Genomic DNA, 16754 nt, shown 5'->3' with positions numbered 1-16754 from the left:
TTCACAGATTACATAACAGTGTTTGAGATGACGCTATTAACTCTTCACTCAGTTCTTGATGGTGTATGAACTGAAGGAGTTTTAAATCCCAAAGTCAAACATTGGAATTAAAGAAGAAGACTATTTGTTCAATTACAGTTCTGAGAAATACAAATTGGAATTGAAGATGGTTTATGAAAGGCTTCAACGTTTTGTTCAACAGATACACATTCTTGGTTTCAAAAATGTTCATTAATATTGGCAAATTCAACAAAGTTCTCAAAGTTAGGCAAATTATTAACTAGGTTGTTCTTGTTACTGGTTGACATAGATTGCTAGAAGATTGAGATGAAAAGTCGAGCAGAATTGACTTAGATAAATGATGTCATCAATATTAAAAATGAATTATCCTTTTAATATATATCATAGGATGTTTATTAAGTGTGTAGTATTAAACAAATAAAATAATAAAATATATGCTCTATTCATCTTTTAATCCTTCAAGTTAATTTATGGTTTCTATTTAGCCTCTATTCAAAAATGTTACAATATAGTCCTTTAAGACATCTCTGTTAGTCATATATCTCCCTTCTTGTAAATTATAGTGGAAAAACATTAAAAAAACGCCGACGTGACATAATGAACTTCTGACATGACATATTGTCATTGTTATTTCAATTATTAAGACGCATATTATTATTGTTGTTTCAATTATTAATACACTTATTATAATGTAAAGAATGAAATATCATTTTCTCTTTTAGAAACATGAAGTTTGAACTCTAGTTCATAGTTATACTCTCATGGTCTGAAACCCTAGTTGCTGCGAAGAAGAAGAGGAAATTGGAGCGAAGAAGACGACGGTAGTTGTGTAAGACCCAAATTTTGACCCTAAGATCCCTCATGTTACTTCATCATATGCTACTTTTGTATTTAAATACCCTTCAGCTTGACTTCATGAGGACTGTCGTTGCTCATGAAATCAATTGAAGATATTTAAATGGGGGCAATTATCGCACATCGAAAAAATGAGAACACGACCTACCGAAGCGCAATCGCACGCTCACATGATGGACTAAACAGAGTCACCACTGAACTTTATTTATTCCTAAAAAAGAAAGGGGAAATATAGACAAAACCCAAGAAAGAACGACAATGATTACGGTTGTCGCAACCAAATCAGAGTTCGGGAGTCGATTACACAAGGGGAAGGTATTAGCACCCCTTACGTTCGTTGTACTCAACGGGAACCATTAGGTTAATTGTGCGCGTCAGTGTTAGCTTGAAATATTAGGTTTCTCAAGTTATTATGAGGGAAATAATAATAGGATCAAAAGAAAAGAGAAGATGTTTTTGGATTTTTTTTGCAACGAAAGAGACTAAACCTAAGTTTTTCATTAATGGGTCTGACAAGATTTACAAATCCTGCTCCTACGTATCTCCGGGTGCAATAGAAAAGTCAAGGCTTACGTAGTTCTGGGTAGAAAAATATTTGTTTGTTGGTCGATTTTAGCGAAAGTTATATTGTATTAATCGACGAAAACATTGTTTTACCCAAAACAGATGAGGAGCGGACGTATACCACACATCGAATGAATTTACAAATCAACATTCGGAAAAACGTCACTTATCTCAACTCAACAATTATGGCCGAAGCATTTCTTTACATCACCTTAAGACAAGGTGTCTTTTGTTTATGAAAAGGTTTTTCTGACCAATCGCACGATGGCGAATAAAAGAGTTTGATTGGTTAAATGTATTTTCGGGCTTGAAAGACGAGTATTTATGACTTGCAAGCTCTTACAACTTGGGTCTAACCCTCGGGACTACATCTGGACCTTTCACCCAGGTAATCTTTTTCTTCCAATTTTATTGAGAAAAGAAGTTTGAATATTTACAAGTATTTTGAAGAGAAGACGAATACTTATGGCTCGCAAGCTCTTACAACTTAGGCCTAGCATTCGGGATTACGACTGGATATTTCATTCGGGTAATCTTTTTCTTCAGATTCACTTATGAACATGATTTGTATATTGGAGTGTTTTGAAGAGAAGACGAATACTTATGGCTTGCAAGCTCTTACAACTTGGGTCTAATATTCGGGATTACGACTTAATATTCCATCCAGGGTAATCTTTTTCTTCACATTTTACTTAGAAAAGATTTGAATGAAAAGGTTAATGTGAAGGTTTGAGATTAAAATGATCGAAGTATGGATGTTTGAAATCAAAGGAAGTTGAATGGATACCCTCACACAGACTTGACATAAAAGGACCCAAAATAAATCGATTATAAATAAATAAATAAATATATGAACAAATAAGTAAGTTTCCTTTTTTGACGCATTTGAAAATAAAAATAAAAATAAAAATAAACAAAAATAGAATAAAACAATAATGTTCTTTAAATTAAATAGGGGATACGGAAGAAAAAAAAGATTAATCTAAATCAAATAGTTACGAAAGGAAAATAAAATAAAGAATGACGATTCTAAGAAAATAAATTAATGAAACCAAAACACTGCCAAGGCCAAGGATCGAATTAAGAGCTTAATGGGAAATAGAATATGTCTCAACCACTAGGACATGAGGAACCAGTTGGGAAACACATTCAACCATTAATACAAACATCAAAACCAAGTCATTCTTTTATAAAAAAAACAACATTGGGCCCAAAAATGGGTGGACCAGTTTTAAAGGGGGAAGGCGGTTCAGGAGATCCAATTGGATCTCAACCGATCCTAACCTAAAACTAAAAACGGCCGCTCAAGACCTTCACCTAGCTTCAATTTTTTTCTTCTTCACGAACCAAACTTATGATTCAACACGGCCTCACCATACGTACCAAACTCACACAATGGCGAATCTACCGACCCTAACTCAAAAACGGTCACTCTCACAGTGGCGAATCGGCCGACCAAAACCTCCACGGTGGCCGACCCTAAATCAACGGGAACCAAACTCTCATAGTTTCACATTGGGCTATGAAGAATCGACGTTCAGGCCATCAACAAGAAAATAGGAGACAAAACAAAATTATACATCAACCAGAGCATGTGTATATTGAGTAGAACGAATACTGAAGAGCTCAAAAAGAAAAAACATGATGAGAAATAAGAATGGTCATGAAGGGGTACCGATCTCAGGTACGTGTCTCTTATTTTTTCTCTTGTGATAATAAGAAATTTTCTGTTAGGTTTTGTGGTATGTGATTTTTTTCTGAGGAATATTTTGAAGATATTGGCTATTGGCTATTGATCTCTCTTTGATTTTTTGATTTTCCTTACTGCTGTTTTTTTAATGTTTTTTTTGGATCCTCCTTGGAACTTCTTGGTACTGATGTGTTAGAGAAATATGGTAGCTATTTATCTTTCGAAAGAATAGAATCCCCCTCCACTTCTGCTTGTTTGTTTGATTCAAAAGATAAATAAGAACAACTTGCTAACACCTTTTTTGAAGTCAGAAATTAACTCTCATTTTGGTGAAACTATGTTTTATTATTGAGAACCTGCACATTACCCTTTCTATTTTTCTTTTGAAATTATTTTGGACTTGTTTCTGAAATTATGCTAATTGTGGTACCTGTTTGTATAGGTCCTGCTTAGAAATCAGATGATGCTCCAACCAAATCAAGCTTTAAGGGGTCCCTCACTTGGACATATTTTCTCTTTTTTAATGTAATTTGTTACTGTAAAAGATACTTGTACCTTATTATAATGTGAAAACTTATTTTTATATTTTTTAAGTTTTTTTCTATATTTGTGATGTAGAAGACAAAGTGAAATTAAATATAAATATTTTTTGAATTTTAAGATAGAGGAGTGATATTTATTTATAAAATGTGACCTAATACTTTACTCAAATCCAATTAACATAATCAAAATAAATTATCATGCCCATGAGTACCCCTTTTAAAAACAAATTTTAATTATTATTATTACTTTTACTTAACATAAGAAACCTCTTGCTATAACCTAAGAACAATACCATGATAAGACCATTAGAACCTAATTTTAGGAATGCCAAGATATAACTTTAAATAGTAAAGCCAAACCTTAATACAATCCAAACAAAAACCTCCACATATTCAAACACTAAATATAATGCAACAAGTGTAAATTATGGATGTATGATAAAAGAAATGCTTGGAAGAAAAAATGCATGAATGACATAGTATATGATAGATGTTTGTATGAGTTAATCACAATTTTACGAGTATTTGTGATTAGAAAATCAAGACTTTAGTCAACCACGGGTGGCATCCAGAAAGGTCAAGAATCATCCAAATCAATCACCTTAATGACTTAAATGATTTATGATAAAAAATAATGAACTGATCTTATCAAACTAAACACAAACAAATATATTTAATCCTTAATTATTGAATATAAAACTATGCATGAAGATGGGATCCTATGACCAGATGAACTGATCATGATGCAAAATGCAATACTAGTTAATAATGAATGCAAACGAATAGACACAAATGAGTGAATGCAGATGAATGATTGCTGATGAATTAGGTGGGGGGAAATTTAGGGTATGACACCTCTCTACACTCAATTTCCCCATTACTCACTAATATTATGGTTCCAAGTTCTAACATTTGGCATCAAGAGTCTGGTTTTGATCCATAAACACCTAGTGTGCAACATGAATTATGTCTTCAATGAAAGAATCCCTGCAAACATATTCGTCCTTGATGCGAAGAATTATGAAAATTGGTGCAAACAAATGAAGGTATTGTTTGGCTACCAAGATGCTCTTGAAGTGATCAAATTTAACCGGTTACGTAAAAGCTATAACCGGTTACAAGCAGAAGAAAATTTCATGATGAGTACGAAAGACTCAACTCATTGCAACGAGGAATGGTATTTGGACTCCAGTTGTTTTACTCATATGATAGGGAGGAAGGATTGGTTTGTTAAAATCAATCGTGCCATGAAGAACAAAGTGAAGTTCGCGGATGACACCACTCTAGCGGCCGATGGGATCGATGATGTTTTGATCATGAGAAAGGATGATGGACATTCCTTGATCAAATATGTATTTTAAATTTCAGGAATTAAATATAACCTTATAAGTATTGGCAAATTGCTTGAGAAGGGTTACAAGATTCACATGAAAAATAAGGAGTTGCGCATTATGGATGCACAATGGGTTTTGGCCCATAAGCTTCTATTGCTGCAAATAGAACTTTCAAGGTTGAAATGAAGGTTATGGATCATAGGTGTCTTGCTACAGCGGCTAGTCAAGAATAGTGGATATGGAATTATCGTCTTGGGCATCTAAACTTCTGAGATCTCAAAGACTTTGCAAAAGAACGGAATGGTAACTGTAATTCTGGTATCAAATATGAGATGTCGAAGGTAATGTCACGACACTAATATCTGAATAATGCAAATAGGATAAAGATAGAGAATAATAATGCAATCGACACAAGCAATTGTTAACCCAGTTCGGTCCAACTCACCTACATCTAGGGGCTAACAAGCCAGGAGGAAATCCACTAAATAGAATCAGTTCAAAGACTCTCCGTACACTTCAACAAGTTACAATCTTTCTCACCTAATCTCTACCCGTGCAATTTCTACCTAAGCACTCTTAGATATGAGAACCCATTCACTCCCCCTCAATCACACCTGTGATTTTAAACAACAATTCCTTGTGAAAAGAAGACACTTTTCAATAACACACACTTGATTTTACTTCACAGTCTCAATCAAGTAGACACACACTTGATCTTGCTTAACATCTTTGATCAAGTAGACACACACTTGATCTTGCTTCACAGCTTTGATCAAGTAGACACACACTCTTGCTTACAAGCTTAGAGTGACAAATTACAACCCACAAATCAGACCAATTCAATCATCTATGGATGAATTGAATGTCTTACAAGTCTCACGACTAAACAAGACACAAACCCTTGTATTCTCTCAATATTTCGCTCAGTATTAGTTGTGTATAAAATCAGGTTTTCCAAGTCCCTTTTTATAGAAGCTTTCAGCTGGGCTTGGACATCTTGAAAACCCTAAAACTATTTTCCAATTAAATCTTCTCATGACAACTGGTTAGATCTCCTTGGAAAATAAGTAAATCAGGTTGTAATCAATGATTGAATGCGCCTGCAAATCAGATCTTAAATCATACATAGATTGCCATTAAATGCGCAATCACATAACACCTAACATTCACACTGAATATTCTGTGTACAGGATGTCATGACATCGGGTCTGACATCCTGGAACAATCCTGCATAATTCCATAATTCCTTTTATAATTTCCAGCAGGTACATAATATCATATGTCATGACATCGTGTATGACATCCTGAAACAATCCTGCATAATTATGTTTTCCATTTAAACTCCAGCAGGTACATAGATATCTTATGTTAAGACATCACATGCAACATCTTGTGAACACTCTTTATTTTACCAAAATTGTTGCCAACACTTAGAACCAACAAACTCCCCCTTTGGCTAATTTTGGCTAAAACATATATCTGCCCTTTTTGTTCACAAGAAAACTATCAACAGTTAAACAACAGTTTAAACAGCAGCAGAAGCATACACGGAATTACTAGATAGTAACTAGTAAAACACACAAATGCACAAGGGTACTTCTTCGACCCTTAAATCTGTGCAACACAAACATCTCCTTTAATAATAACAGCACCTGTAACCACAACACCTGTAACAATCAGAGTCACCCTCTGACATCTGCTTCAACATCACCTGTGCACCACATAACATCACCTATGCACCACATCAGACATCCCCTTTGACATCTGTAAACAGAACAACATTCTGTCTTACATCAACCACATCTCCTCCAATAATAGTTGTTCATTTGTTCAGCTACACCAGCACATACATCTCCACACAGCTCCACATCTTTAACTGCTCCACATAATCACTTCTCCCCCTTTTTAGTCAAAATTTTGACCAAAGGTGGCCAATTAGACAAAATAAATTTTAATCAGCCTAGCAGAGAATGTCACAACAGATGTCATAACATATAACATGTTAAAACATAATTGTTAGGAGATACAAACCATCATTATACACAGCTGTGACAACTGAGATAATGAGAAATCCATGGAACTCATTAAGAGCCCAAATATTACATAAAGGCATCAGTAAGGACTGCCACAAATTACACATATTTCAACAGAAAAAAAAAAACAAATTCTTCAGCATAAAAATAGCAGGGAACTAGTCTTCATATCAGCATACACAACAGCCAAACCAACCCAGTCTTCATCACCACACACAGCACACAGTCTTCAAAACAGGGGGAACCATTACCACTTACTCTGAGGAAGAAGTATCATCTCCACCTTCAGAATTAGAGCTGCCACTAGATTGAGCATTGGACCTCTCACTTGAGGTATTGGCATCTGAATACTTGGTCTCACCATCCTTCTCCATCTCTTCTTTCTCTAAGCTACCAATAAGAACCTCCAAAGCCTCTTTTCTTGCCTTGGCAACCCTAATACCATTATCCAGTTCTTTACAAGTTTCCTTTAGTTGATCAATCAAGCTACCTTGAGAGGCAAGCTTCTTTCTGGCAGATGTCATGACAACATCATTGACATGGCTTCCTTCAAACAGCTTGTAGTGAATGGATAGTGGAGGCTTTCTTCTTCTAAGAATATCACTTGTATTGAGAATGCCTAGTTGCTGGCTCAAGATAATTCCATAAATGGTGGATGGAAAGGCAATGGGCAGCTTCACTGCATTTGTGGAGGCATGTCTGACAATTTGATCAAACATAAACCTTTCAAAGTCAAAGTTTATCCTGGTTCCTATAGCATAAATGATTTTCCAAGTCCAATAGAGATGGTTGAGATATGATTAGTAGGCACCCAGTTGGCTGAACCAATCTTATGTAAGATGGCATATTTGACAGTTAGGTTGCCAGCTGATAGGTGATTCTTACTAGGCCACTCCTTCACTTGGCCAGCTGTAATAGTCCTACAGACTTCATTCTCTATAGACTCTAAATCCACACCTCCTTCAGTTCCTCTCCCTAGGAACTTGTTGATTATGGTTGGGGAGAATCTCACACATCTTCCTCTTACAAAAACCTTGCAGAATTCCTTGCTACTCTTTTCATAAATATCCTCAGGGATATTCACAACAAACTCACTTACTAACCCCTCATAACATTGGGGCAGAGCAACCACAATCTTCATCAGTCCAGCAGCCTTAATCAATTCCATGACTTCCTTCACCTCTACAATCTCATTTCCCAGCTCCCTTTCAGAACATCTTCATGGAGGGAGTTCTTCCTTTGTGAGTGGGTTTTGATCCTGATGATGAGGGATGTTGTGACATTTTGTTGGACTTTTGGAAAGAATTTCTTTGCCCTAGCAGAGGTTTTCTGAGAAGTTGGATGAAGATGGAAATAGTTGTGTTTAGGTAGCGTGTGGAAATGGCATATATTCTAGTTCCAATACTAGGTAATGATTCATCATAAATGTGGCACTTTCTTTTAAGTGGGCAGACAATATTTTTATTACCTTTTCCACTCCACTTTAATTGCTATAACTTCACAAGAATCCAAATCCCTAATTTCCCTCTTAAAAAATTATTAACATTCAAAACCCTTGCAAATCTGTCAGCTAATTGCATTTCATGCTTTAGTGCTGTGATTTTGTCTTCCACAAATTCTCTGATGAAGTGATGACCATAATCAAAGTGCTTAGTCCAGCTGTGCTGAGTAGGATTTTTGGACACAGTTGTAGCACTCAGGTTGTCATAGTAAAAATGGCATGATATCGTGTGTGACATTGTGTTCAGTCAACATTAGATTCAACCAACCTTGTTGAGAGCAGCTACTTCCAGCTGCTATATATTCAGCTTGATATCTAGCACAAACACCATTTTCATCTTTCAGAGGAACAGGTGTCCTTTCACTCTCCATCCCAATCTTCTTCACATTGGTTTTGGCAAATTTTTTTGAGATAGACACATAGACCCTTCCATCTGTTTGAATTGTAGCTCAAGTCCAACAAGGTTCTTTCTAACTTCAGACTGCATATGACTAGTAACATGTGTCAACCATCTGATCCAACCTCCTATCTATTTGAGCCATCATGAGCTTTTCTCCTTTGGAAGTAATGTTAAGTCTGAGTTTCTGGTGTGACATCCTTGTCTGACATTTCCCACAGGCTTGTCTTTCATTACTCTTGAGAGTTCTTCTAGCAGATATACTCATCTTCATCCCTTTTTCTTTGACAAAGGTACACTTTGAGGAATAATCAATTTGAGAGCTCCACATGTAACTGTTGTCTTTGGTCCTGACTCCTTTCACAATCACTTCACATTCCTTGTTAGTAATCAGACATTCAGTTCTAGTGAAGTTTACATTCAGACCTTGATCACACAGTTGACTAATGCTTATTAGATTAGCAGTTAATCCCTTAACAAGTAGGACATTGTCAAGGTCAGGAACTCCAGGGCAATCCAGCTTACCAATTCCCTTGATTTCACCCTTTGCTCCATCATCAAAGGTAACATAACTTGTGGCATGGGGATGAAGGTCAGTTAGCAGGTTTTTGTTTTCAGTCATGTGTCTGGAACAACCACTGTCAAAATACCAATCTTCTTTGGCTGAAACTCTGAAGGAAGTGTGAGCTATTAGACTTGTAACATTTGTCTTAAGAACTCATTGCTTTTTGTTGACAGACCTGTGATGTTTGGGTCTTGATTGATATTGAGTATGAACATGGCTAGGATAACCATATAGCTTATAGCAGAAGGGCTTCGGGTGGTCAAATTTTCCACAGTAATGGCATCTCCATCTTTGATGTTTCCCTTTCTGCTGTCTTCCCTTCGGATGTTGTGACATATGATGTGACATCTCAGGTTTGCTTTTAACATGGCTGCACTTAGGTTTGGATTTTGGTTTGCAAACAGTGTAACTGCACTCAGCCTTAGATTCATTGAATCCAATGCCAGATTTGTCTCCTATTATTTGACCAGTCTGGAGAATCTTGTCTAAGATGTCAGATCCATTGTTAAGCATTCTTACATACTTGGTCATCTCATCTAGTTTGGAATTCAAGAGTACAGCTTCAGTCTTCAACTTGGAGATGGTTTCCACATATTCTCCCTTTTCATTTTCCTGCCGAGCTATCACTTTTTTCTGGCTTTCAACTTGTCTGCACACTCCTGCACTTTTGTGGAACAACTCTTTGTAGGTAGTGGCCAGCTCTTCAAAGGTTACTTCATCATCACTTGACTCTTCATTAGAACCCCATCTTCCTGTCAATGCAGTCACATGATTTGCAGCTTCTTCTATTTCACTTCCATCAGACCAAGAGGCAGCAAGACTCCTCTTTTGTTTCTTGAGGTAGGTCCCACATTCAGTTTTAATATGACCATACCCATTACACTCATAGCACTGAACTTCTTTGGGCTTTTCTTCAGACCTTGTTCTTCTACCAAAATTGTTGGATTTACTGATGTCAGATGCGATGTTCTTGACATTGGCCTTAGATCTTACATCTATCTTTTTTATAAGTTTGTTGAACTGTCTTCCCAGCATTGCTACCTCATTTGCCAGATCTTCATCAATATCTTGACCACCTTCCTCATCTTTCTCTTCAGTGTTTGACATGAAGGTTATGCTCTTGGCTTTCTTTTCAGATCCATCACATATTCCCATCTCAAATGTTTGGAGGGATCCAATTAGCTCATCAACTCTCATATTTGAGATGTCTTGAGATTCTTCTATGGCTGTTACTTTCACAGTAAATCTCTTAGGGAGTGATCTGAGTATTTTCCTTACTAACTTTTCATCTGACATCTTCTTTCCCAAAGCTCCAAAGGCATTGGCAATTTCAAGGATACTCATGTGAAATTCATGAATATTTTCATCTTCTTTCATCCTTAAGTTTTCAAACTTGGTGGTGAGCAGCTGTAGTCTAGACATTTTCACTCTAGAGGTGCCTTCATGAGTGGTTTTGAGAATATCCCAAGCATCTTTAGCCACTTCACAGTTGTTTAACAATCTGAAGATGTTCTTGTCTACTCCATTGAAGATGTCATTCAATGCTTTAGAATTTCCAAGGGCTAGGTCATCCTCCTCCTTGGACCATTGTTCTTCAGGCTTCTTATCAGTAGTGGCTTCTCCTTCTTTAGTAATTATAGGATGTACCCAGCCTGTTAACACAACCTTCCAAGCCTTCTTATCAAGAGATTTTAGGAAAGCTACCATTCGAGGTTTCCAATAGTCATAGTTAGATCCATCCAAAATTGGTGGCCTGTGAACAGATCCTCCATCTCTCTCCATTGTACCAGAAAGTATTGTCCCTAGATCTCACCCAGAATTAGAGCAGGATGCCTGCTCTAATACCAATTGTAATTCTGGTATCAGATATGAGATGTCGAAGGTAATGTCACGACACTAATATCTGAATAATGCAAACAGGATAAAGATAGAGAATAGTAATGGAATAGACACAAGCAATTGTTAACCCAGTTCGGTCAAACTCACCTACATCTGGGGGCTACCAAGCCAGGAAGGAAATCCACTAAATAGAATCAGTTCAAAGACTCTCCGTACACTTCAACAAGTTACAGTCTTTCTCACCTAATCTCTACCCGTGCAATTTCTACCTAAGCACTCTTAGATATGAGAACCCACTCACTCCCCCTCAATCACACTTGTGATTTTAAACAACAATTCCTTGTGAAAAGAAGACACTTTTCAATAACACACACTTGATTTTACTTCACAGTCTCAATCAAGTAGACACACACTTGATCTTGCTTAACAGCTTTGATCAAGTAGACACACACTTGATCTTGCTTCACAGCTTTGATCAAGTAGACACACACTCTTGCTTACAAGCTTAGAGTGACAAATTACAACCCACAAATCAGACCAATTCAATCATCTATGGATGAATTGAATGGCTTACAAGTCTCACGACTAAACAAGACACAAACCCTTATATTCTCTCAGTATTTCGCTCAGTATTGGTTGTGTATGAAATCAGGTTTTCCAAGTCCCTTTTTATAGAAGCTTTCAGTTGGGCTTGGACATCTTGAAAACCCTAAAACTATTTTCCAATTAAATCTTCTCATGACAGCTGGTTAGATCTCCTTGGAAAATAAGTAAATCAGGTTGTAATCAATGATTGAATGCGCCTGCAAATCAGATCTTCAATCATACATAGATTGCCATTAAATGCGCAATCACATAACACCTAATATTCACACTGAATGTTCTGTGTACAGCATGTCATGACATGGTGTCTGACATCCTGGAACATTCCTGCCTAATTCCATAATTCCTTTTATAATTTCCAGCAGGTACATAATATCAGATGTCATGACATCGTGTATGACATCCTGAAACAATCCTGCATAATTATGTTTTTCATTTAAACTCCAGCAGGTACATAGATATTTTATGTTAAGACATCACATGCAACATCTTGTGAACACTCTTTGTTTTACCAAAATTGCTGCTAACACTTAGAACCAACAGTAACGATGTTGATCAACATACCAACTGAAATTTGTGAAGAATGTGTGCGAGCGAAGCAACATAAGGGTAAATTCAACAAGGATGCATGTTGTAGAACCAAGAATCACCTTGAGGTGGTGTATTCATATGTGTGTGGACTGATGCAAGTTGACTCAATTGGTGGTAATAAATATTTTGTCACATTCATCGACGGTCATAGTAGAAAGCTATGGACATATTTAATCAACAGAAAGGATGATGTATTCAAAGTGTTTAAGAAGTTCAAGTCCATGGTTAAGAGACAAAGCGATCACAAGCTCAGAGTGCTCAAAATAGATGGTAGAGGCGAATATGTCTCAAAATACTTTGAGAGGTTTTGTGACCAAGAAGGGATGGTACATGAGGTTGTACCATCTTATACACCGCAACACAATATGGGTTCAAAAGAAAGAATCGATCGATTAAGAACATGGTAAGAAACATCTAAAAGGGGAAGAATTTGTTGAAGGAGTTATGGGGAGGAGCGATATCCACAACTATCTATTTGTTGGATAAGTGTCCAACAAAGAAGCTTGAGAAGATAACACCAGAGGAAGCATGGTCGAGATTCAAACCGAATTTGAACAATTTGATATTTTGGTTCTGTAGCATATCAGCATGTTCCGGGGCAGCATAGAAAAAAGCTGGATGATAAGGGAGAAATGATGATACTTGTAGAGTATCACTTCATTGGGGCTTATAAGTTGTTTGATGCAATAAATAAGAGAGTTGTGATCATCCGAGACGTCGTTTTCAACAAGATAAAGCAATTGCAGCAGCTTGTAACCAGTTACATAAAAGCTGTAACTAATTACAGCTTTGAAAATTCAGATTATGTATTATCTGTCGTGGTGGTTGATCTGTGAATGAGTACTCCCATCAGTTTTAAAGCAAACAAGTTTCAAAAGCATTGTCTATGCAAAGTGTATCAAATTGGTCAAAATAACAACATCCACCCTCCGGTTACTATTATAAATAAATTTGACTTTTTTGGTAGGTTTGATGTACTAGACACATTGACGGTCAAATATACAAAAAGAAATCAAATTTACTTATAATAGTGATCGGAGGGTATATTGGTTTCAATTCAGCTAGGAGCTTTAATGCTCATTTTTCACAATCACCTCTCACCTTTGCATCAATTATTGAATCAGTATTCACATCACATATATCTCTTGCTTTACTATTACCACTGCCAACCATTCAAGAAAACCATTGACATACCACTCTTTGCTATCAATTCACACCGATCTTGATTTCCTTCAATCTTTTGCTAATACAAAATGGCTGCAACTATGATTGGAAGTGCTTTCCTCTCTGGAACTGTTCAGACCTTAGTTGAGAAACTTGCTTCAAAAGAGTTTCTTGATTACTTCAAAAAAACCAAGTTCTATGACTCACTCTTGGAACAGTTAGGACAACCACTACTCACTATTCAACCTGTGCTAGATGCTGCAGAGGAGAAGCAGATCAACACTCCTTCTGTCAAACAATGGCTTGATGGCTTGAAAGATGCTCTCTACGATGCTGAAGATTTGCTCAACCAAATTAGCTATGATTCCCTTCGATGCCAGATGGAGAACACGCAAGCTGCAAGCAAAACTAAACAGGTCTGGAACTTCTTTTTTTCCCCTTCTACAAATAAGTATGAAGAGATCAATTCTCAAATGAAAATAATGTGCTTAAACCTCAAACATTTTGCTGAAAATAAAGATATCATTAGTTTGCAAACTAAAAGTGTCGGAGTTTCTCGCAGAACACCTTCAACTCCTATGTTCAATGAATCTGTCATGGTTGGTAGGAAAGATGACAAAGACAAAGTAATGAACATGTTGCTATCACAAAGCAATACTAGCCAGAACAATATGGGCGTAGTTGCAATTGTAGGCATGGGAGGTATCGGAAAAACAACACTTGCACAACTTGCTTACAATGATGAAAAAGTTGAACATCACTTTGATCTCAAAGCATGGGCTTGTGTATCGGAGGATTTTGATGTTTTTAGAGTAACCAAAACTCTCCTTAAATCTGTCACCTCAAAAACATGGGAAACCAGTAATCTTGATATTCTTCGAGTTGAGTTAAAGAAAAATTTGAGGGACAAAAGATTTTTCATTGTGTTGGATGACTTATGGAATGACAGTTATTCTGATTGGGATGAACTTGCAGCTCCGTTGATATATGGAAAAAATGGAAGCAGAATGATCATCACAACACGCCACAAAAACGTGGCAGATGTTGCACGCACATTTCCTATTTTTTCATTAGATCCTCTATCCCATGAAGACAGTTGGTTTTTACTCTCCAAACATGCATTTGGAAGTGGAGACTTTTCTGAAACTCAACGCCGAAACCTAGAACCAATTGGTAGGAAGATTGCCAGAAGGTGTGGTGGATTGCCAATCGCTGCAAAATCACTTGGAGGACTATTGCGTTCGAAAGTAGATACTGAAGAGTGGATTGAAGTTCTGAACAACGACATATGGAACTTACAAAATGATAACATTTTGCCTGCATTGCGCTTGAGTTATCAATATCTTTCCTCTCAATTGAAAAGATGTTTTTCCTATTGCTCTATTTTTCCAAAGGACTATCCGCTTGATAGGAAGCAATTGGTTTTGTTGTGGATGGCAGAAGGCTTCCTTGATCATTCTCAAGACAGAAAAACCATGGAAGAATTAGGTGATGAGTTTTTTGCAGAATTGTTATCCAGATCATTGATTCAACAATTGCATGATAATTATGGAAAACAAATATTTGTCATGCATGACCTTGTTAATGATTTAGCTACTGCTGTATCTGGAAGAAGTTGTTACAGACATGAATTTGGCGCTAAGAGCTATGAAAATGTTCGTCACTTGTCATATAATAAAGAAACATACGACATTTTCAAGAAGTTTAAGACTTTCGACAAATTCAAACGCTTGAGAAGCTTCCTTGCCATTGAATTTCGATGGGCAGAATATAATTTATCAAGAAATGTGGTCAATTATTTGCTACCCACATTTGGAAGGTTGCGTGTTTTATCGTTGTCAAAATATAGAAACATCACCACGTTACCCAATACAGTTGGCAATTTAGTGCAGTTGCGCTATCTAGATCTCTCTCACACGAATATTACAAGCTTGCCTGACACCATATGCAACCTCTACTACTTGCAAACCTTGATTTTATCTGAGTGCTCAAAACTCATAGAATTGCCAAAACATGTTGGAAAATTAATTAATTTGCGTCATCTTTATATTGATAGGACAAGCATAATAGAGATGCCGAAGCAAATTGCTGAACTAGAAAACCTTCAAACTCTAAATGTTTTTGTAGTAGGCAAGAAAAATATTGGTTCAACTGTTAGAGAGCTTGGGAAGTTTCCTAATCTACGGGGAGAATTATTCATCAAGAACCTGCAAAATGTCATTGTTGTCATGGAGGCAAGTGATACCAACTTGAAGAGCAAAGAACATATTGAGGTATTGACGCTAGAGTGGGGTAAGGAAACTGAAGACACACTTAATGAAAGAAATGTGCTTGATATGTTACAACCATCTGCAAACCTTAAGATATTAAGCATTGGCTTGTATGGTGGGACACATTTTCCTAGTTGGTTGGGAGATCCATCATTTTTTAACATGGTGTCCCTCTATATTGATGAATGTGTGAATCGCACGACACTTCCACCACTAGGGCAGCTACCCTCTCTCAAGGACTTGCAAATTGGTAGGATGACAATTTTGGAGACAATTGGGCCGCAGTTCTATGGCATGGCAGCAGGAGGTTCCAATTCTTCGTTCCAACCATTTCAATCCCTTGAGAATTTGTTCTTTTTGTCCATGGGAAATTGGAAGGAATGACATCCTTTTTCAGACAACATGTCTCCTTTTCCTCGTCTGAAAACTCTGAGGTTATTATGGTGTCCCAAATTAAAGGGACATTTACCTACTCATCTTCCTTCCATAGAAAAGATTGATATAGATGGTTGCGACCATCTCTTGGCAACACCACCTACTCAACATTGGCTCTCCTCAATAAAAAATATTTGTATTAGGGGAGATTCGAATTCAGAAAGCAATACTGAAAGGACCCAATACTCATTGCTCGAGAGTGATTCTCCATGTCTGCTGCAAACAATAGACATATCGAGCTGTCATATGCTAAAATCTGTACCTAAAATGATTATAAACAGCACCTGTCTCCGACGCTTGGATCTCTATGGTATTAGTTCTCTCAATGCGTTTCCAACAAACGGTTTACC

General features: G+C 36.8%; 2 protein-coding genes and 1 long non-coding RNA gene across 6 annotated transcripts in view; 2 read left to right on the top strand and 1 right to left on the bottom strand.

The window, feature by feature from the left end:
- The window catches only part of LOC127085666 (uncharacterized), a 143878-nt gene extending 127987 nt beyond the window's left edge, over window positions 1-15891 (bottom strand). Inside the window, exon 1 of the long non-coding RNA XR_007789247.1 lies at window positions 15802-15891. This is a non-coding gene — a long non-coding RNA (uncharacterized LOC127085666). The remainder of the gene's footprint in view (window positions 1-15801) is intronic.
- Window positions 1-16754, top strand: part of LOC127085662 (putative disease resistance RPP13-like protein 1) — a 141946-nt gene that overhangs the window by 77844 nt on the left and 47348 nt on the right. Inside the window, exon 2 of one of the 4 annotated variants that reach the window (XM_051026152.1) lies at window positions 15188-15518. In XM_051026152.1, coding sequence (XP_050882109.1) covers window positions 15188-15518 — 331 coding nt within the window. Of the gene's footprint in view, window positions 1-15187; window positions 15519-15801; window positions 15973-16504; window positions 16689-16754 lie in introns of all 4 variants that reach the window. The other 3 variants (XM_051026149.1, XM_051026151.1, XM_051026150.1) reach the window with 3 other exon arrangements.
- LOC127085665 (putative disease resistance RPP13-like protein 1) lies at window positions 13606-14439 on the top strand. The gene is made up of 2 exons (XM_051026162.1): window positions 13606-14115; window positions 14262-14439. Exons 1-2 carry the CDS (start codon window positions 13789-13791, stop codon window positions 14286-14288), a joined length of 354 nt encoding a protein of 117 aa, XP_050882119.1. The 5' UTR covers window positions 13606-13788; the 3' UTR covers window positions 14289-14439.

Source organism: Lathyrus oleraceus, chromosome 5, assembly GCF_024323335.1.
Source record: "Lathyrus oleraceus cultivar Zhongwan6 chromosome 5, CAAS_Psat_ZW6_1.0, whole genome shotgun sequence".
NCBI classification, from domain to species: domain Eukaryota; kingdom Viridiplantae; phylum Streptophyta; class Magnoliopsida; order Fabales; family Fabaceae; genus Lathyrus; species Lathyrus oleraceus.
The sequence above is the reverse complement of the archived record's forward strand: the minus strand, read 5'-3'. Positions and strand labels throughout refer to the sequence as shown.